At 35.0% G+C, this 22,240-nt stretch overlaps 1 protein-coding gene across 1 annotated transcript; it reads right to left on the minus strand.

Annotated features, from left to right (window-relative positions):
• Window positions 1-897: 897 nt before the first annotated feature.
• LOC120187823 lies at window positions 898-9,479 on the minus strand. The gene is made up of 5 exons (XM_039191435.1): window positions 9,148-9,479; window positions 8,619-9,057; window positions 8,111-8,573; window positions 1,307-1,611; window positions 898-1,165 (listed from the first exon to the last, which is right to left on the minus strand). The coding sequence occupies exons 1-5, from the start codon at window positions 9,315-9,317 to the stop codon at window positions 911-913; spliced, it is 1,632 nt and encodes a 543-aa protein (XP_039047366.1). The 5' UTR covers window positions 9,318-9,479; the 3' UTR covers window positions 898-910.
• Between the last annotated feature and the right edge of the window lie 12,761 nt (window positions 9,480-22,240).

Below are 22,240 nucleotides of genomic sequence, written 5' to 3' on the forward strand. Positions count from 1 at the left end.
GCATAATTCATTTTGGTCACCTATTGTAATTTTGCCTTTGAATCTTCAATTAATTTGATTTAGACCCTATTTATAATTTATATTTTTTGCAATTTAACCCCTCCAACTCTTTATTTTTTCTTGTAGCTCATTTTTTAGCATCAATTTTATCCATGAATTTCAATTTATTCAAATTTAGTCCTTTAAGTTTTTTATACATTTTTTACTTTGTTTTTTTTATTTACTTCCAAAATTTAACATTTCTGTTTTTATTCGTTTTTTTTAAATTAACATTGTTGTCACTTTTTTAATTTTTTATCTATTTATTTATTTCCTTTAAAATTTAAATTTTCTTTATTTTTTCTCTCTATTATTATTTCTTTTAACTTGATTTTATTTTTTAAAAATCTTTTTTTCTCTTTTTATTTAATATTTATTTATTTATTTTATTTTACAATCTAACATCTTTTTAGCATTTTTTAGGGGTAATATCAATCGATCAAAGATAAGCAATTCGAATCGAATTTTTAAATTTAAATTTAATTTAAATTTTAATTTTCGTAATTAAGACAACCGAGAAATTAAAATGGTACCGAAAGGGCAGTACGAGGGTGCTAACCCTTCCTTAACTGTAACTGACTCCCGAGTCTGACTTATTTCTAGTAAAACGAAGATCATGTAAGATGATAAATTAAAGTGTCTGATCAACCTAATTTTTTTTTAAAAATGATCGGTGGTGGCTCTAACATGTTTTATTTAAGTCAAAGCTCAAATCCGGGCCCACCGGAAAGATGGTTGCGACAATTAGCTTTAAAATAATAAAATGAATCATGAAATCAGTTTGGTGCAAGTTTAAGTATAAAATTAAATTTTAATTGTAATTTAAAGGTTGGGATATTGCTAGAGATTCATGGAAATATATAGTATATTATTAGCAGGGGAAGAGCAAAAAAGAAGGTTCAACATTAATGTTCCTATTAAAAAAATTAATATTGCTTACTTTGCCATGGCACCACAAAAGTTGGTCTTTGGCCAGTTTAGACATGTTCAAAACTCTTTCTACTAATTTCAAATCCACTTGAGAGAAGAAGTAAAGGACTTGAACTGAATTATCCACTTCATTCTTCTTCAATCTCCTTAACATGCATTTCCCACTTCTTAAAGCCTCTCTAAGCTTCTTATCCTTCTGCAATTTCATCATCAAACATGTTCATGAGTAAACGGGACATTCGTTTTCAGAAGTTATTCGAGTTTCGCTCAATGAACATATGAACAACCATATGAAGCCATTGTCATCTGATTTGAACCAAGGTTTTGGAGGACTAACCCTTTGTAAACTTGTTTGAAGTGTTGCCAAAAGTTGAAGCTCATCTGGCTCTAGAGGTTCCACTTGAGCTCCGTTCCTGATCTTACGGATCGCATGGTTTGCATCTTTATCGGCTCGAATGAATTGCCAAAATATTCGTATCGAGACCTCCATCATCTCCAATAGCATATCAGCTGTAATTACACCATCGTCATCATCATCATCATCATCTCTTCCTTTTCTTCTACCTTTCCTTGTATCCTTCAAGCTGTCCTCTACACCAATATCAGACCTTGCATTAGCTAATTTTTCCCAAAATTTCAAAGCTGCTTGATTAAAAATTCATGAGCATGGATTAAAAAAATCAGATCCACCAAGTTGAAAATAAATTGGGAGATATTCATCAAACCAACAAACTAGGCATATTATCACTTTCTCAAGATATACACAGTTCTTCGGTTTAACCCGAATTTAGTTGATGTCGTATACCACCATTTGGCCTCCATACACCATTTCCAAATCACCGTGAAGCTCGTTGATGAACTTTGACATGGGGTCGGAATCCAAAGCTTTTCGCCTACCTAGCCGGAGGTTTTGAGGGAGAAGGGATGAAATTGCTGGGGCTGAAGATGATTTGTGGCTTGAAATTGATTGAAATGGATCCTTTGAATGAAGAAACCATGTGAATTAATTGTCAACAAACATGAGATAGGGTAACTTTACATGAAACTTAAACTATAATTTAACCCAAAAAATCCTAAAACGGATGTAATTGACCACCTATCATTAATCATAACCCGAAAAAGCAATTTATTAATTGGATATATACAAAGTTCAAAGTGGTATTCATGAAAAATAGCTTTCCAAGTTGTCTTTTTTGTTCTACCATTATTTTTTGACATGATTTGTTCTACCATTGTTAAAGTGCTTTGAAAAAGATTTTGTGGAGCATAGAGTTAGGTAAATCTTTCACATAGTTGTCTTGAATGAGATGTTGGAACTAGGCTAAATCCAAAAACATGCATGGTTATCTTATTAGTTTATGTTCTTTTTCCATAAATTATTTGGATGAGATAATGATACGAGATACAAACTTTTGAATATATTTTTGGCATAATCAAAAATAGCCCCCAACGTTTACTAAAGTTGTCATTTTGGCCACTACTTTTTGTAGCATTTTGGTCCCAACGTTTTATTTTAAAGCAAAAAGGCATCCATTGATGGAAATTATTGTTAACAAACTATTAACGCTTCAAAGTATGAGTTTTTTACCCTAGAATAAAACATTGAAGGGTCAAAATACTCCATGATAAAATAATAAGGATTAAAGTGACTATCTTACCAAACATTGGTGATGTTTTTGTTCTAAAATAAGATTTTAGGAGACAAAATGCTCCAAAAAATAATGATAAAAACTGATTATTCTAATAAATGATGGGGCTAATTTTGGTACTATTCCTATATTTTTTTTCACAAAGTTAAATATATTTATATCAAATATTCAAATACATACATATATTACACTTACCTTTATTCCAAATTAAAAATAAATCATGCACTTGTGAACACTTGAACTCGTTTTTGGAGAAAAAACTCTCCTTTCGCACCCGAAAAGTGACATAGAACTCAAAAAGTGTTGGTCAAAGAAGGCCAAAAGCAGCCGGCGGCTGCTTTCAAAATCAAGTGGGGGGCTGCTTATTTTTTTAATATTTTGTAATAGGGTTAATTACAAAATTGAATCATTGAACTTTAGGGTATTTACAAAGATTAGTCCCTAAGTTTCAACTATAAATACCCTAGCTCATTTAGCTTCAAAATCATCCCAAAATCTTCTAGTTCTCTCTCAAGTGTGTTGTGTAAACACCTGTAAATTTTCTCTTAGTAAAAGATCTGCAGCAGCCCGGAGACGTAAGCACAATTGGCTGAACTCCGTTATCAATTTCGGGTATTATTTTTCCGCTTTTATTTCGCATTCTCACTAATCTGGTTATAGGGAAATTACTCGTACTCGGTTTATTTCCTAACAACTGGTATCAGAGCTTTTGGTTGTGAATTTTATCAATTTTCTGCGAGGTTACTATTCATTACTATTCACGTGAATAATGAATTTCGTGAATAGTGAAATTCGGTTGGCGATACGAGTTTGTCGACGGAGGTGTTCTAATACACGGCGGTTCGTAGAAATTGTCAGAAACGATCCAAACGAAGCCAAATTCGAGTGGGAGCGATGGCTGCAGACGAAGGGAATGTGAAAATTGAAAAGTTTGATGGTGCGGACTTTGGCTTTTGGAAGATGCAGATTGAAGATTTTCTGTACCAGAAAAATCTATATCAACCTCTTTCGGGAAAGCAACCAGAGGGCATGAAGAATGAAGACTGGGCTCTTCTCGACAGACAAGCCCTCGGAGTTATCCGACTGACGTTATCCCGCAATATTGCTTTCAACATAGCGAAGGAAAAGACCACGGCGGGTCTTATGGCGGCTCTCTCCAGTATGTATGAGAAGCCATCAGCCTCAAACAAAGTTCATTTGATGAGGCGATTATTCAATTTGCGGATGACGGAAGGGGCATCGGTGGCACAACACCTAAATGAACTCAACACAATCACAACCCAGTTGAGTTCAGTGGAAATTGAATTTGATGATGAAGTTCGAGCTTTAATTCTCTTATCATCTCTACCAGACAGTTGGAATGCTACTGTTACAACAGTTAGCAGTTCGTCGGGAAACAGTAAATTAAAATTCGACGATGTTCGGGATCTGGTACTGAGCGAAGAAATTCGACGGAGAGAATCGGGTGAAGCATCAACCTCCTCAGCCTTGCACACGGAGTCTAGAGGGAGAACTTCAGAAAGAAATTCAAATTGTGGCAGATCCAAATCCAGACGGGGAAAATCAAGAACAGTAAATAAAGATTTTACCTGTTATAATTGCGGCAAGAAGGGTCACTTCAAAAGAGATTGCCGAGCACCGAAGAAAAATACTGGTGCACAGGAATCTACTAACGTGACAGAGGAGACATGTGATGCCATGATTCTAAGCGTCAACAGTCCGATTGAATCATGGATCTTGGATTCAGGGGAATCTTTCCACTCCACCCCATGCCAAGAAATCATGGAGAACTATGTCAGTGGTTATTTTGGGAAGGTTCATCTTGCTGATGATGAAACATTAAAGATCGTCGGAAAAGGAGACATCCGACTAAAGCTGCCAAACCAGACCACCTGGAAGCTGACAGGAGTGAGACATATTCCTGGCCTCAAAAGAAATTTGATCTCTGTTGGACAACTTGATGGAGAAGGATATAGCACAACCTTTTCAGGCTGTGAATGGAAGATTACCAAAGGAGCACTCGTCATTGCTCGTGGTAAGAAGACTGGTACTCTCTATGTAACCTCAAATTTAGAGAATATCATTGCAGTAGCAGATGCTGATGGAAAATCAAACCTATGGCACTAAAGGCTTGGCCATATGAGCGAGAAAGGAATAAATATACTTCTATCAAAAGGGAAGCTACCGGATCTAAAGAATGTAGATGTCGGACTATGCGAGGATTGTATCTTTGGCAAACAAAAGAAAGTCAGTTTTGCAAAGATTGGCAAGACACCCAAGGCAGAAAGGTTAGAGTTGGTTCATACTAATGTATGGGGACCATCCCCAGTTCCATCTCTTGCAGGCTCACTATATTATGTCACCTACATCGATGATTCAACAAGGAAGGTGTGAGTTTATTTTCTGAAGAAGAAATCAGAAGTCTTTGATACCTTCAGAAAATGGAAGGCCATGGTGGAAAATGAGACTGGTTTGAAAGTCAAGCGGTTGAGGTCTGACAATGGAAGAGAGTATAGAGACAGTAGATTCAGAGATTTCTGCGTAAACAATGGGATCAAGATGGAGACAACAGTTCCCATAACACCGCAGCAGAATGGCGTAGTAGAGCACATGAACAGAACTCTGAATGAACGTGCCAGAAGCATGAGGATACATGCCAGATTGCCTAAATTTCTATGGGCTGAAGCTATCAACACTGCAGCTTACCTGATCAACCGTGAACCCTCAGTTCCTTTGGATGGCGGAATACCAGAGGAAGCTTGGAGCAAGAAAGAAATAAACCTTTCACACTTAAGAGTGTTTGGTTGTATTTCTTATGTACACATAAACTCTGCTGAAAGAAGTAAACTTGATCCCAAGTCCAACAAATGCGTCTTTGTTGGTTACGGTGGTGATGAGTTCGGTTACCGGTTTTAGGACTACGAAAATCGAAAGATCATCAGAAGCAAAGATGTCATTTTCAATGAAAATGTGATGTACAAAGACAGGTTAACCGCAGAATCAAGTAATACCGAAGCTGAAACAAAGGAATTTGCTGAGTTCGAGGAGATTTCTGGAAATGATGTTCAGATCAGTCCTGAAGCAGTTCAAGAGGAAGAACCAGACACACCAGAACTGAGACGCTCCTCCAGAATTCCTAAACCAACCCAACGGTATTCGCCTTCTTTGCACTACTTGTTGCTGACTGACAATGGTGAACCAAAGTGCTATGATGAAGCAATGCAGGTGGAGGATTCAGTCAAGTGGGAGTCTTCAATGAAAGATGAGATGGACTCGCTTATGTCAAATCAGACGTGGGAAGTAGCTGAATTACCACCAGGCAAGTGAGCGCTCCATAACAAGTGGATTTACAAGATCAAAGAAGAGCACGATGTGAGCAAATGCTACAAAGCAAGATTGGTAGTCAAAGGTTTTCATCAAAAAGAAGGTATTGACTACAATGAAATTTTCTCTCCAGTCGTAAAACTGTCTACAATCAAACTGGTGTTAAAAATTGTAGCTGTAGAGAATTTACATCTTGAGCAGTTAGATGTAAAGACAGCTTTCCTTTATGGTGATTTGGATGAAGAAATCTATATGAGGCAACCAGAAGGCTTCATAGAGGCAAACAAGAAAAACCTGGTATGCAAGTTGAAGAAGAGCTTGTATGGTTTAAAACAAGCTCCTAGACAGTGGTACAAGAAGTTTGATAGTTTCATGAGTAGCAGTGGTTTTACCAGATGCCAAGCAGATCATTGTTGCTACATCAAGAGGCTCGACAACAACTTCATTATTTTATTATTGTACGTTGATGACATGCTCGTTGTAGGCTCAGATATGCAAGAGATTATAAATTTGAAGCAAAAATTGTCGAATCAGTTTGCTATGAAGGATCTAGGCGCTGTAAAGCAGATTCTTGAGATGAGGATCAAAAGACACACAAAGTCGGGACTTTGATGTTATCACAGGCTGAGTACATCAACAAAGTACTCTCCAGGTTCAACATGCAAGATGCTAAACCAGTAAGTACACCTTTAGGTGTTCATTTCAGACTCTCCAAAGACCAATCACCAAAGACGGAGGTAGAACGTGCACACATGGTGAAGGTGCCGTATGCCTCAGTAATTGGAAGTCTGATGTATGCCATGGTTTGTACCAGACCAGATATTGCTCATGCAATGGGAGCTGTTAGCAGGTACATGAATAATCCGGGCAAGATACACTGGGAAGCAGTCAAATGGATCCTCAGATATCTGTGGGGTACCACAAACAAAGCACTTTGTTTCAAAGGTGGAGATACGATATTGACATGCTATGTAGATGCTGACTTAACTGGAAATGTTGACATCAGAAGAAGCACTACAGGGTATGTCTATACTCTAGGAGATGGTTGCTCTCTCCACAACTGAAGCAGAATATGTCGTTGTTACGAAAGCCAGCAAAGAGATGGTTTGGCTCCAAAGTTTCTTGGAAGAGTTAGACAAGAAACAAAAAAACAATGTCTTGTATTGCGACAGTCAAAGTGCTATCCATCTAGCAAAGAATCCATCTTTTCATTCCAGGACGAAACACATACAATTGAGATATCATTTTATCCGGTCTCTTCTGAAAGATGGGATTTTGAAACTTGAAAAGATCAGTGTAGCTCAAAATCCGGCAGATATGTTGACAAAGACGGTGACCACGGACAAACTGAAGTTGTGTTTAACTTCAGTTGGCATGCTAGAATAACAAGACTAGAAATGCTGCTGCATCGATCGAGGTGTGAAGACAGATTGAAATCAATCTTCAAGTGGGAGATTGTTGGTCAAAGAAGGCCAAAAGCAGCCGGCGACTGCTTCCAAAATCAAGTGGGGGGCTGCTTATTTTTTTAATATTTTGTAATAGGGTTAATTACAAAATTGAATCATTGAACTTTAGGGTATTTACAAAGATTAGTCCCTAAGTTTTAACTATAGATACCCTAGCTCATTTAGCTTCAAAATCATCCCAAAATCTTCTAGTTCTCTCTCAAGTGTGTTGTGTAAACACCTGTAAATTTTCTCTTAGTAAAAGATCTGTAGCAGCCCGGAGACGTAAGCACAATTGGCTGAACTCCGTTATCAATTTCGGGTATTATTTTCCGCTTTTATTTCGCATTCTCACTAATCTGATTATAGGAAAATTACTCGTACTCGGTTTATTTCCTAACAAAAAGCCAATATGAACTAGAACGTAAAGCATTAAACCAATCGCACATAATAATATAATATTACAAGGGATACATTATATAATACAAATAAGACACGAACTATTAAGAAATCAGTATATTAACATGTAAATTTTTATACAATTAACACAGCTTAAGCACTTGATTATGATACGAGGAGATATACAAAAAAGATATGAATGCATGAATAATCCAAAGAACAATAATTGCTCGTAATTAACAAGAAAAGATAAGCAGGGAGATGGTTTCAAATTAAGCACAAAATTTTGTAATGACAGAAAAGAAATGGAAAGATAAAACTGACCTATAGCGTACATCTTTTGGTAATTCAAGATATCGAATTTCCTCATCCTTTCTCTGTAACTCTTGTAGAATTTGTGAAGCTCGGTCATTCTATCTGCATATTGGAACTTCTCATCAATCTTCCATGGCTTCAAATCATCCATTATCTTTGGACATTCTGATTCCTCTAAGATTGTTGGCAAGCCTGTTGCTTTAACCTTTTTCAGCTCCATTTTCAGCTGTTCTATCAGCTCCTGATGTTCCCATAAAGTTTCTAAACTATTCAAATCCTCACAATCTGAAGTTTCTAAAGCATTTGAACCCTTATTCTGGTCGTCAAACTCTTCTAATTTTCTTAGCTCTCCCTCTATATCTTGATCTTCAATGTTCCTTGAAGAATCAACCACAAAATCTTCTTCAAAACTACTCGGTTTTTCGGGGCTTGAAGTAATGGAATCCGTATTAGTATCTGAAACAGCGCAGTCCTACTCAGAAAGAAACTCAGGTTTCGCTGAAACATTTTCGCAAACAGTTTGTTTTCTGTTTTGGGGTTCATCAACTTCATTATCTGATAAATCTTTCAAATTTTGTTGTGACGATAACCCATCGCTGGAATCAGCGTATGATTCTTTCACGCAGAAGCTCAAATCCTCAGGCTTCTCCATTATACAACAAAGCCCATTCTCTGAGTTGAACTCATACTTGTTCGTAATTGTACAAGGAAACGAGTCTAGGCCGACATTACAAGTCTCGTTTTCTTCAAATTTCTTCCTGAATCCTTCAAACGTCTGGGTTTGGTACTGAAACTTGAAAATGAGCTTTGGGGATTCATTTTCTTCAATGAATTCACTGTCTTCAACCTTTGACTCAATAGCATCAAGTTCAGTTTGCTTATTTTTCTCTGCTGTGACATTCTCTGTTTCAATTGGAATCGAATATTTGAGCTCGGAAATCTTATCACTTTGAATCCTGAAACCGTGAAGAATATAGAAACAATTATTTTAACGAAAAACATTAATTTCCATTTAAAGAAAACAAGTGAATTCAAAATCGATTTACCATGAGAAAGCTTCGCTGAAGAACTCAAACAGAGAGAAAAACAGGGCAGAGATGGAGACCAAGAAAAACCCACCAAAAGGAACCAAATTTCGAAAGAAAAGCACGTTAAAACAAGTCATATTCTTGAAATTAAAATGAGTATTGATCAGAAAATTGTATAGAGTACCCATCAATATAAACCATCAATCTCTTTCCTTCTTCAAGATGAAGGAAAAAAAAAACAGTTTCAGGAGTCCATTGGAACTCCGATTTCAACTTTGAAAACTTGGATTCAGAAAATAGACTTTTCACCTATTAGAAAAAAACATAACCCCCATACACATGATGAAGTTGAAGAATCTTTCATGAACATTAGGATAAAAAAGGATTGAAATCTGACCTAAATAAGTGGGATTTATGTTTATGGAAAACAAAAAAGAAAATAGAAACAAAGGGAGGAAAAGAACATGTCAGGTACTATAAGGATCTAATCTTTGGATTGCTTAAGATCCGGGAATTCTGAACATCGTTAATACGAGAGATTTTTTAGAGAAGCTTCTGATTTTAGTTGAAAGGTCAGACTTAGAATGATAAAATTGGTTGGGAGAATCTGTTTTCTGACCAAGTAATAGAGAAAAAAAAGGCCAAAATTTTCTAGAATTGGGCGGTAAGGCTTTGGAGAAAATTTTATAAAAATAAATTTGAAATTTGTATAAATAAACCATGTACTTAATTTTATAAATTGGTTTTATTTGGTTTGAAATTTCGATTTCAGCTCTTTCAAAATCCCCAATTTTAATAAAAGTAAAATAAATCTAAAATTTATTTATTTTAATAGTATATGATGATTATAAGATAATATTTATTCAAACTTTTCTTAATCAATAACAATACTTTAAAAAAATATAATTGTTTGAATTCAATCCTTTTTTAAAAAAAATCTATTTTATTATTCATTATGTTTAAATTTAATTTAATTACTTCATGATTGTTATTTTAAAATTTGAATTATATTAGATTTAAAATTTGAATTATATTAGATTTAAAATTTAAATTCAACATTTACGTCTCTTTCCTTGTTCTCATTTTGTTATTTTGACTTTCTTTTTTTCATTATCTCAATATGCTATTTTCATTGTATGGAAGAAAATAAGAAAAGGTAAATGCTACTTGCGGTGAAAGCTTCTTACAAGTCATTTTAATATGTTAATTTATTATTTCATTTTAATATAATATAAATGATTAAATATTTAATTATAAAAATATTACAATTGTATCATAATAAACTTTAAAATGATTTTATTAAAGAGTAAATTATAAATTTTGTAATTAAAATTTATTCTCTTATTTTACTCATTATATTTTTTTTATCATTGAACTTTACGTATTGAATTTTTTTTTTTTTGAATTGAAATAAGCCTAGTTCACAAGGACTAGAATAGGAAAACTAAAACTGGGTGCCAGTCTCTGGTGGCACTATGGTAGCATCTTGGGCAAGAAGGTCTGCGACTTTCATCGGGGGGAGAGCATAATGAACCAGCTCGAAATGATCCATCGGGGCAAGATTTGAAATTCTATCAGCCACCCTGTTACAAGACCTTGGAATCCATTCAAAAGACACCTCCCATTCAGAGCTACGTAGATTTACTATCGCACGAACGAGGGAGAGTTATTTGCATGAGGTGTTTGCTTCAGTCACAAGATTCATTACTCGGGAGCTATCAGATTGGACGATAAGCCAAGTGCAACCAGCGTTCCGAGTAAGTAAGAGACCTTTGTATATAACCCAAAGCTCCGCTTGAAAGACAGAGCTTGTACCAATATTTTTGCTAAAACCAATTTCCCAGGCTCCATCTTAATTTCAGATAGCACCTCATACTCTACATGTTCCAATAGCTGTCTACACGGCTCCATCAGTATTCAAGCAAAACCAATCAGCAGGTGGTTTGGTTCAAATTTTATCCACCACACTTGGCCTCTGTCTTCGAGTTAAATTTGTAGCAAAAATATCGTAATACCTTGCTCAACTAATGCTCCGATGAAGGGTCAGACTTGGAGATTGTGGCACACCGTTGAAGACATATTCATTCTGCTGCTTCCATAATTGCCAGATAATGGAGGCGAATAAGGCTAACCAGGAGGGCTCGCCACATATCAAGGGATTAGCGAGGTTAAGATTGGCAGTCAACCAGTGGTGAATGTCGCAACTGTAGAAATCACCAGGTGAAGAGGGAAAACCAATATCATAACATACAAGCGTGCAAGCAGTCTCTGAGCACATGCAGGATCGTTTCCGGGTAAGCACCACAAGCCGGGCAGGAAGGGTTGTCTGTAAGCATGCGTTGTTGCGTTCGTAGATTGTCATTACTTTTTCCTTAAAAGCAAGCCAAATTAATAAGCAACACATTGAAGGAGTCTTAGGGTCCAAATATGTTTCCATAAGCTATCAACAATGTCCCAATCATTTTCAAGAAGTTTGGAGTAGGCTGATCTAACTTCAAAATGATGCTCACTACTCCAACGCCAAACAGGCTGATCCAAGGTATCATTAGGGTCGAGGGGCTTGATATTGATTATATAGGTATCATCCGTTAACGTCGAGGAAGTTGCAGGGATGTAACTCAATATCAACAGGGTTGCGAGTTAAAGCATGGTCTTTAAGGGGCCCTAAATGTGGAACCTAGACATCATCCCAAAAGTTGATGGTGTTATCATTCCCGACTGTTCAAGCAAGACAAGATTTGAGGGCAGGCCAAACTTTTGCCACCCTCGCCAAAGGTGAGTGCATCGTTGTCTTTTAATGATGTCCTAGAAGCCTTTTTGGATTTTATATTTTTGCTTGAGAAGGGTAACCCAATAAGCGTCATTTTTGGTAAGCAAAGCATATACAAGTTTCATTAAGAAAGCTTTATTTTGCTCACTTGGCCGAATGATTCCAAGTCCTTATCTCTAAAGAGGTTGGCAAACAATATTCCATCGAACAAGGGATAGCTTGTTATTTGAAGGTGAGGATCCCCAAATAAAATAAAATAAACTGGGATTCACTTGGGAAAATTCATGACTTGCATAAAATAAACTGGGATTGCCGAAAGAACGGATTTAGCAAGTGATAGATGACGGCCATGGAAAGAGTTTGAGTAGCCCAACCATTGAGTTTACTATGGATTTTGTCTAAGACGATGGAGAAGTTGCTTAAATGAGCTGTCCCTGAGAAAACTGAGACACCGAGATATTTTTCAATGGAATCAACTTCGTGGACTCCGGAAGCAGAGCTGATAGTAGTCCTTATTTCAACATTGGTATTTAGAGAGATTTTTTTGAGTCTTGCGTTTATTAACTCTATGTCCAAAACAATATTCGAATTGGGTGAGAATTCCATCAGTGAGAGGTGCATGATGCAAATCCGCTTTGGCATATAACATTAGGTCGTCTGCAGAGAAGAGGTGGGAAACCGCCAAGCCATTTCAAGCTAGGGTGAATTCCTTCCAAGTTTTGGAGTCAACACAATGGTGAATATTACATCCGAGACGTTCCATTGCTAAGGCAAAAAAATATGGTGACAGAGGGTCACCTTGGCGGACACCCCTTTCAGGTCTAAAGGTAGAGGAGTAACCATTATTCCACTGTATCTGCATGGTAGACGAAGTGATACAGCACATAATGGTATTAATAACAGTGGAAGGGAAGATGACTTCAGAAAGCGATTCTTGGATGAAATCCTAACTGAGCCTATCGAAAGCTTTTTCAAGGTTGATTTTAATTGCCATCCAACCTTGCTTGCTCTTCAGATTCTGCATTGAATGAATGATCTCCTAGTTGATAATTATATTATTAGAGATGGAGCGGCCAACTATAAAGCTCGTTTGATTCGGTTTGATAAGAATGAGCATCATATGTTTCATACGGCGAGTGATGATTTTGGTAATGAGATTGTACATAACTATACAGAGGCTGATTGGGCGAAAGTATGAGAAGGTATTAGGAGCATCAATTTTCTGGATGAGAACCAAAACTGTTTTGTTGAGAGCAGGCTCAATATTACCAATAGAAAAAACTTTATGAACCATTTCACAAACATATTTGTCTACCACATGCCACTGTTTCTGTAAAAATTTGGCATGAAACCCATCATCATCATGTCCTAGGGTTTCTAAGGGAGCCATGACATTAAGAGCTGCATGTATCTCGGAAGAGGAGGGAGTACCTACAAGAGACATCTTCACCGAGTTTGAAATCTTAGGGAAACAACCTGTGTAAGGGAACTTACCATCCATGATTGCATCGTTCTTATAAATCGAGTGAAAAAAGCAAACTACTTCATTCCTAAGCTCATCCTCATCATAACACCACTCCCCAGAAGTAAGTTTAAGAGCCATAATTTTGCTTCGTTGTTTATGATGGAGGTCTTTCTTGTGAAAACATTTTGTATTCTTGTCACCTTGCAAAATCCAATCCGAGCGTGAACGTTGCTTCCAAAGATTTTCCTCCAAGTCAAGGAGATTCTCAAGTTCAATGAGGAGTTCGACTTCGAGGTCAATAAGAAAACGGGAGTGGTCACGATTCAAGCTCTTATGCACCCCTCTGAGTCTCGCCATGACTATCCTTTTTTTGTGCCAATATATCCAAAGACTGATTTATTCCATATAGTGGCTGTAGTGGTAAATCTAGAGATGGAATCAAAGAGAGATTCAGAGAAGACCCATTTTTCTTTCACAAAGCGGCCAAAGTCTTCATGCTTGGACCAACCAAAGAAGTATCTAAATTGGGCAGCCCGACAATCCAGATGAGAAACACCAACACAAAAGAGAAGTGGTCGATGGTCTGAGCGTATACAGTAAAGGTGTCTGACAGAAGAGTCCGGGTGAGATTCATCCTAATAGTTATTACAGAGAACACGATCAAGGCAAGCATAAGAGATTTTGCGGTTCCAAGTGAATTCTGGGCCTTGGAACTCCATATCACGGAGAGTGTCGGAGACCATTATTATAGATGAAGTCTTGAAAGTCTTTACTTGGCGGGGTGGAGTTATTGAAATCGCGTCTATTAGAAGATGAAAAAGTAGAGTTGAAATCACCTATGATGATCCAAGGGGTATTAATAGCAGCAACAATGGAGCAGAGATGAGGCCATAACCGTTTACGCTTAGTAGAGTTAGGACTAACGTAAATGAAGGTGGCCAAGATAGATAATCTGGAGGTAAGGTGTGAGATACGACAATGGACGAACTAGAAGTGGTTTATCAGAATATCAACTTAAATGAGATCATACCAACATAACCAAATGCCCCCGGAGAAGCCAGCAGCTTCAACCCAGTGAGAGTACGGAAAACCCACAGATGCAATAAAAGAATCTGCTTTGTTTCCACTTATACGAGTTTTAACAAACGCAATCACATTCGGCTTGAATTCCTTCAAATATTGACGAACGGCTAGTTGAAAACCAGGGTGGCTGCAACCCTGAACATTCTAGCATAATATCTTAAAATCCATAAAAGAGATAAAATAAGATGGGGGAAAACTTGGTTATGCTTCCATGGAATCCTCATGGATTGAATCTGTCTCCACTTGCATGTAGCATGTATTTTCTACGCAAGGGTGGCATTTGGCAATTGAGTACCCAATTGAATAATATTCTCTTGGCCCGTGACTATGTCAGGGGGAACGTTAGTTGTGTTTTGCACATGGGAATTACCAGAGGGAGGGGCTGCTTGGGGCCGTTGTCGATGTTAGGGTCATCATTTTCAGATAGCACTACCGCTAAATGGTTAGATCTATCCAAGATAGTCACACGGAGGGCATGGAAATCTAGTGAGATGGAGCATTGATTTGACCTCGTAGGAATCTTGTGGTTTTCATGGTGACTTTTGAGATAGTGAGGGGTTTCCTGGTAGTGATCGGCCCTTATTCTTTTTTGGCATTCGATTATTTTACAGAGTTAATAGTCAACTTGGTCTTAGGGACAGTGGGAGAAGTAGAGGTCTTGCTTACACTTTCAGGGGGTGACAGTTGTTCGTTGGCAACTTCCTCGTTCAATTCAGAGATAACCTGGTAACGTGAGCCGATGGCTTCCTTAGATGAACTCTTGGTAGCGGTCGTTTTCTTTTATTACGTCGTTGTTACCTCTAGACGGTTATCCAAGGTCCATAGGACTCTTCGGGAGTGGTATTCGAATGTTGTTGTGGCTTGTCCATAGAGGATTTGTCGGTGGCAGATTTGTCCGATTGTTGTTCTTGTTGCTTTTCCAGACAAAGATCTTACACATGGCCATATCTACCACAAGAGTATCAAATAGTCGGGAGGGCTTCGTATTCCACTATCTGAACATGTCCATTGATGAGCAACTTTGAGACAAGCAGTTTTTTGAGGTCAATGTTGACCGTCATTCGGGCGAAACGACATTGACAAACAAATTTCTTTCGGTAGTCAATTTTAATTACCGAGTCGATACTTTCCCCAATTTCGGTAATAAGGCTACGCTTGTAGAGAGTAACCAGAAGGCCTGATAATCAGATCCATGTAACGATATTGCTAGGGAAGGATTGAGATGTAGAGAATTCCAGGGACCATGGTTCGACAGTTAAATAGTGGCCAAACAGAGTCCAAGGGCCATCGAAAAGAGCCGCTAGATAATCGACATGAGAGTAGAATGAAACAAGGTGATAGTTTTTCTCGACATCCATCACCTTAAAAGGTTGAGAAATTTTCCAGAGATCTTGGAGCCTTGATCGGAGCGTTGAATATCCAATGCAGCGTCCTAGTAGTTTAACCACTACCGTTTGATGGAAATTCTTGTTAGTAATCGATTGAATTCGGTTGGAGAAATCAATGGAGAACAGACCATTGAAAACATTGCGAATCATGTCTCCTTCCAACACTTCGATATCCTGTTCATCGAAAGATGGGTTCAGATCATCAGAGTTGGGGTTTGCTTCCATGAGGGAATCTTTGTAAGAGATTAAGGTAGGAACCGGAGGAGCCTAAGGCTTGTCAACCATATCAGTATCAATTTGGCGAGGGATAGAGCCATCACCGTCCGGATGCAGCCGTCTTGCTTTTTATAGGGTTTCGGTCTTTAGAGGTTTCTTGTGTTAGGGTTTCTATAACACACTGAAGTTTTTTGATAACTCGACCTTTATAATAAGGTTATGACGTAGATTAAATAAATATTTTTTAATCATTAAAAGGCAGATAAAAGAAAGAAAATAATTAAAATATCCTCTTTTTTATTCTTTTCTTCTTCTTTCTTGTCCTTCCATTTTCTCTCTACAACTTGAACATACCAAAATTTCAGCCACCATAACGATTGTCGTTTTAACCACCACTAACTATCATCGTAAAAAATTCCATCAAATGCATCTTACCACTTTAAATGCGAATTCGATGTTCGGTTAACCTGAAAACACCACAAAAGAGGACGAAAGCCAAAAATTCCATCCCACCATCCAAATGGAACTAGCACAGAACCCAACCCATTAATAAACGGTTTGCAGGAGGCAAACAATGTTTCACCTGAAGTGAAACCCGGAAGAGGAGGAAGAAGAAATGAGAGACTAGTTTAAGCACGTGAAATATAATTATAAATTCTAATATAGCAGGGGCAAGCGAAAAACCCCTTACGACCAGTCTTCAATTTACATTCACCTCTGGTTCTTTCGTGCCTTTAAAAGAAGACCTGGTTGCAACATTTTCGACCCTTGAAGGAATCAAAGATTCAAATAATTAAAGATTGCTGGCACTAAGGCACTAGGTAAACTGACGTTTGTGAATGGAGTGAACTGGTTTGGGAGGTCGCCCTCGCTTCTGCAGTACCCGATCTGGATTAATCGGTCAATAGATTGAATACCAATGATTAATTCAAAAATAAAATCTAATAGTCCTTGGGTTATATTTATACCAAGTGAATATGCTGCAAAAGCATTGCAGAGTTTAGAGGTGAGCAATCCTTTCGGTGCAACCCTTACCAAATATCACCTTCATAATGACACTATTCTAACAACTCCACATATAAGGGATTCTAATTGCCTGCAAGTCTTACCGGTCCACGAGATGATGATTTTGAGATTTAGGGTTTGAAGATTTATGATTAAGGTTTGAGAGTAGAATTTAAGAATTTTTTATTTTCTAACTTATAAATCATATGTGATAGATTTAATTATTAAAATAAGCCATGTAAGAACACTATTAACGAGAAAATGATCGAGCGATTGAAAAATTCAATGTATAAAATTTAGTGATTAAATTAAAAAATTTAAAAGTAGAGTACGCAAAATAGGAGAAATAGTAAAACTCAATTACCTAATATGTAATTTACCCTTTATTAAATTAAACATTGTGAGGAGTTTTGATCTAATCTATAAATTAAAAAAATAAGTGTCAAAATAGTTTAAACTAGTCAAATTTTATCCCATAATTTTTAAATTCATATGTGATTTCTCTTTTCTAGAATTTTTTCTTATTTTGATACTAAGAGTTTGATTTCGACAGCGAGGGTATGTTTGTTTGAGAGAAAACAATTACGAAATTGGTTTTCTCCGAAATAATCGTATTTGTTTCACGTAATTCATTTTTCGAAAAATGTTTTCCCGTGTTTGTTTCACGTAATTCATTTTCCGAAAAATGTTTTCCAGTGTTTGGTTAGTTGGTCAACGTAAAATATTTTTCTGGTCAACAGAATTTCCTTTGTGTTTTCTGGAAAATTACTTACGGTCTGATTTTCCGTAACTCATTTTCCGAACTTTTTATTTCAAAGAATAAATACTCAAAATAATTTTATTTTATAAATTTAATATTAATAAAATATTTTAATATCATTTTAATCAAAATATTAATTATTAAAATATTTAAAATATTTTTATAAATATTTTTAATATTATAATAAAATAATAAATTATATTATAATAATATAAGATATTATATTATAATAATATAAGATATTATATTTTTATTTTAATAATATATAATATATTATTAATAAAAATTATATTATTTATTAATTTCATAGAAATAATATTATGAAATTATTAATAATGAATAATATTATTTATATATTTAATATTAATATAATAATCTAATAATATTTTAATAAAGATATTTAAAATATACTAATTAATATTTTAAAAATATAAAATAACACTATTACTTTAAGAAAGAATTAATATAATTTATAATATTTTTATTTCAATAAAATATACCAATTTTAATATTTTTATTAATAAAATTATAAAAATAATATATAATAATAAATAAATTATTTTAATATTTTAAAATTATAATATTAAGTTTTATGATAAATAATATTATTTATTGTATTTAATATTTGTGATAAATAATTTTTAAAAAACTCATCAACTAGTGGAAAAAAGTTTTAAACATCTTCCAAATATCGTAAAACGTTTTCCAGATTTTTTCAGAAAATGTAATTCATTTTACGGAAAACATTTTCCGGAAAACGTTTTCTAGAAATGTAATTCATTTTCCAGAATTCAAATTTCAATAATTCATTTTTCAGAATTCAATTTCCAAAAAACCAATTACAGCCAAACAAAGAGACCCTAATTGGTATTGATGCACACTCTAAATTATTATATTAAATTATCTCTATTTTATCGATTACTTCCATAAAATTTTAAAGAAACATTTAATACTACTACTACTACTACTACTAATAATAATAATAATAATAATAATAATGCATATACAATTGTAATAATCAAAATAATTTTAAAGGGTTAAATATAAAAGGGAAAAAAAGAAAATTTATGCAACAGAAGTTGACTGGTTCGTGTGTTGAGTCCGATCTGATCTCTTATGGCTGAATACAAGTTGAGTCGAATTTGAGTATTTTTGAGTTTGAGTCAACTCAAAAAGTTTAAAGTTACGTCGAACTCGACTTGTAAGCTAGTAAGCTTAAAATTATCAAGTTCGACTTGACTTAAATACTTTCTTTTAAAAGACGCTCAAGACTTCAAAATTGTCCAATTCGATTCAAACTTTAAATAAAAATTGAAGCTCGACTCGAGCTTGAATGAACTTAAGCTTAAAACATTCTTAGACTTAGTTGATTGAACCTCGAATTTGAGATCGAATCTTAAGTACATAAAATTTTATATTGTAAACTTTAAAAAATAACATATAAATGTTAATATTATAAATAATTTAATTTTGAAATTAAAATTTTAAAATATTATTTTTTTCGAGTTACTCACTAACTTTTTGATTCGAGTATCAAGCATTTCGCTTCAATTCCTAAAGAACTCAAGTGGAGTTCATTCGATTCAAGTGTTGACCGAGCTTTGATCGAACCGAGCTTTGATCGAACCGAACTTGTAATGCGCTAAAATATTCTTCGAGGAGTTAATCGATAATTTTTTGTTGTTGAGGACTAATGTAGTGATTTTCGTTAATGATAAAATTAAATATGGGTATTGTTAAATGAATTTATGCTAAAAATTGATTCAGTGGAAGAATACTGATTAAATTGCGTAAAAAGGAATTACATAACTCTAAAGTGGAAACAAGGGAAGAGTTGGACTCTTTATGGAATAATATTCCCAAAGGAATTATAGATACTAGCACAAACAAGGGATACGAACCATTGAATTTTGTTGGAAACACCATCTTTAATTTAAGCCATTAGATTTTAGATTTTAAATATTTTTTAGGGAAAATTAGAAAGGAGTTATATAGATTTAGAGATGAAAAGATGAACAAAAAGGTGTTATCTTCTCATTCTCCTAGACGCCACTTTAGCAAAGGCAAGGTGTTCACCTCTATCTTCATTTTTCTTTTAAATGAGTGAGATTTTGGGTAGCTCGTGAGATACAAAAATGTCCCCCATAGAATTTCCTTTAAAATGAGTATAACATGGTGTTATTTTGAAGAGTGTGGTTAAAATTCTAGAAAACCTCATATGAGTTTTGTGTGAGAAACTAAGGATTTTGTGAGAGAAAACATCAAATAGAGTGATAATACTAGTAGAAATTCAACTAATATATTTATTCCACGTTTAAATTAATTGTTGATCATATATGCACTTATGAGGCCAAGATTGCATATATGAGTATAGTTGGAGTAAATATTTATTGATGAGAAATTATTGTTTATGTATGTGTGGAATAATTTTAAAAGTTTCTCAAGAAGACTCGGAGGTTCGAAATTCTCGTGGCAAGAAGAAAATGGATAATTGAGCCTCCTTAGAGGTCAAGTATGTATTTTCATAAGCTAAGTAAGGTGAGTGTGATTATAATTGTTTTAACTTAATTTATGATCCGCGAAGACTTGTGGTAAGTCTCATGAAAAATATCATATGTACGGGTGAATGTATAGTAATATGAAAATTTATTGTTTGAATGAATTGCCCAAATAGCCTAACTAGTGGTCTTAAGGTACAATGACATGCCTAGGGTCGAGCAGAAGTGTTCTTGGACCTTCGGGTTCTTTCACCATAGTGAGCGATTCCACATTGGTGTTGACACTATGGTGCGGTTGACACTTAGGTTTATTTGGACCTATAGGTTTGTTCACCCTTGCGAGTCGAGTCTCGCGTTGGTGTTTTGTTTGGTATTATATGCCAAACGTATTGGCTCACGCCACCTAGCTAGACCTCTTATATGGATTACTTTGGGCGCGTCATTAATGAATTGTAATGTTAAAGTATGAATTCCATAGTTATTATACATGTTGGTTTATCATTTACCATAAATATACCTCACTTGTTTGTTATTGTATTTTTCTTTCTTTTTGGTTCACTAAGATAATTTCTTAGCGTGTGTTGTTTCCACACTTAGGTACTTCGAAGGAATTATAGTTAGCCAAGTTTTGCATCACTGAGCTAGGACCTTGCAAGCAATCATTGTAATGGATTTACTTTTATATTTCGATATCCTAATAATGGCATGTATATGATAAATTCTAGATACTCGATATAGTTGGCTCTTTTTAAAGAATTGTAATGGTTCTTAAGAGCCTTATTTTGATGATAAATAGATTAAGTAGAACCATTATGAGCATGCTTAGTTTACCTTATGATGTGTTTCATGAACATATCAAGTGTTAATTTCAACAGTGTAAGTCTATGTTAAGTTCCACCGTTGGAATTTAGTATTAATTTCATCGGTGTAAGTCTATGTTAAGTTCCACCATTGGAATTAAGAGATAATTTCACTGGTGTAAGTCTATATTAACTTCCACCACTAGAATTAAGTTTTAAGTTCATAGGTATAAGTCTATGTTAGCTTCCATAGTTGGATTTATGTGTTAAATTTGTCTGGTGTAAGTCTGTTATGAGTTCAATATTGAAATTATGTATTAAATTTGACTGGTGTAAGTCTATTGTGAGTTCAATATTGTAATTATGTGTTACGTTTGACTAGTGTAAGTCTATTTTGAGTTCAATGTTTGAATTATGTGTTAAATTTGATTGGTGTAAGTTTGTTATACACTCAATGATTTGCATTTTATGTTAAATTTATTGGTGTAATTATGTGTTACTTTCACTAGAATAAATACATGTTTTATCATATGGTATAAACAAAAAAGGTATGAGATGATGAATAGTAATTTATGTTATACCATATATACTGTTTCTATGTTTGATGTGGCGTCTCTTACTCAGTTATACGTCTGGACTGGGTAATGTGTAACATCTATATCCTGCATACCTTTCCGTATACAAAATACAGATGTCACACCACTTTATAAAAAATTTGTCATTTGAAAACCCACAAAAATTTGTTTAAAATTGATCATTTACAAAATATGATATTTCTAAAAGCAACATACTAAAACTATCACTTAATTACATTACAAAATATTTACCATAGTTTAATTACATGCCAACTAAGTTCTCAAAATGAATAAGATTGTCATAATATTACTGATGAGTGAACCTTAATCGATGATATCCGTTGCTACTGCTGCACTCCTTATTTGATTTGTCTCTTCTATTTCCTACGAGTGGAAGCAACACACGTTAAGTATTTACTTAGTGAGACACAATATTTTAAGAAATCTTTATGCATACATAAGTATGTCATATTTATTTGGTTCATACTAAATCATATATTCTTTAAGGATCCTATAATCCTCCTCAGTTAAACCGTATTCCATTCACAATT

This window comes from Hibiscus syriacus, unplaced genomic scaffold (assembly GCF_006381635.1).
Source record: "Hibiscus syriacus cultivar Baekdansim isolate YM2019G1 unplaced genomic scaffold, ASM638163v2 tig00113726_pilon, whole genome shotgun sequence".
NCBI classification, from domain to species: domain Eukaryota; kingdom Viridiplantae; phylum Streptophyta; class Magnoliopsida; order Malvales; family Malvaceae; genus Hibiscus; species Hibiscus syriacus.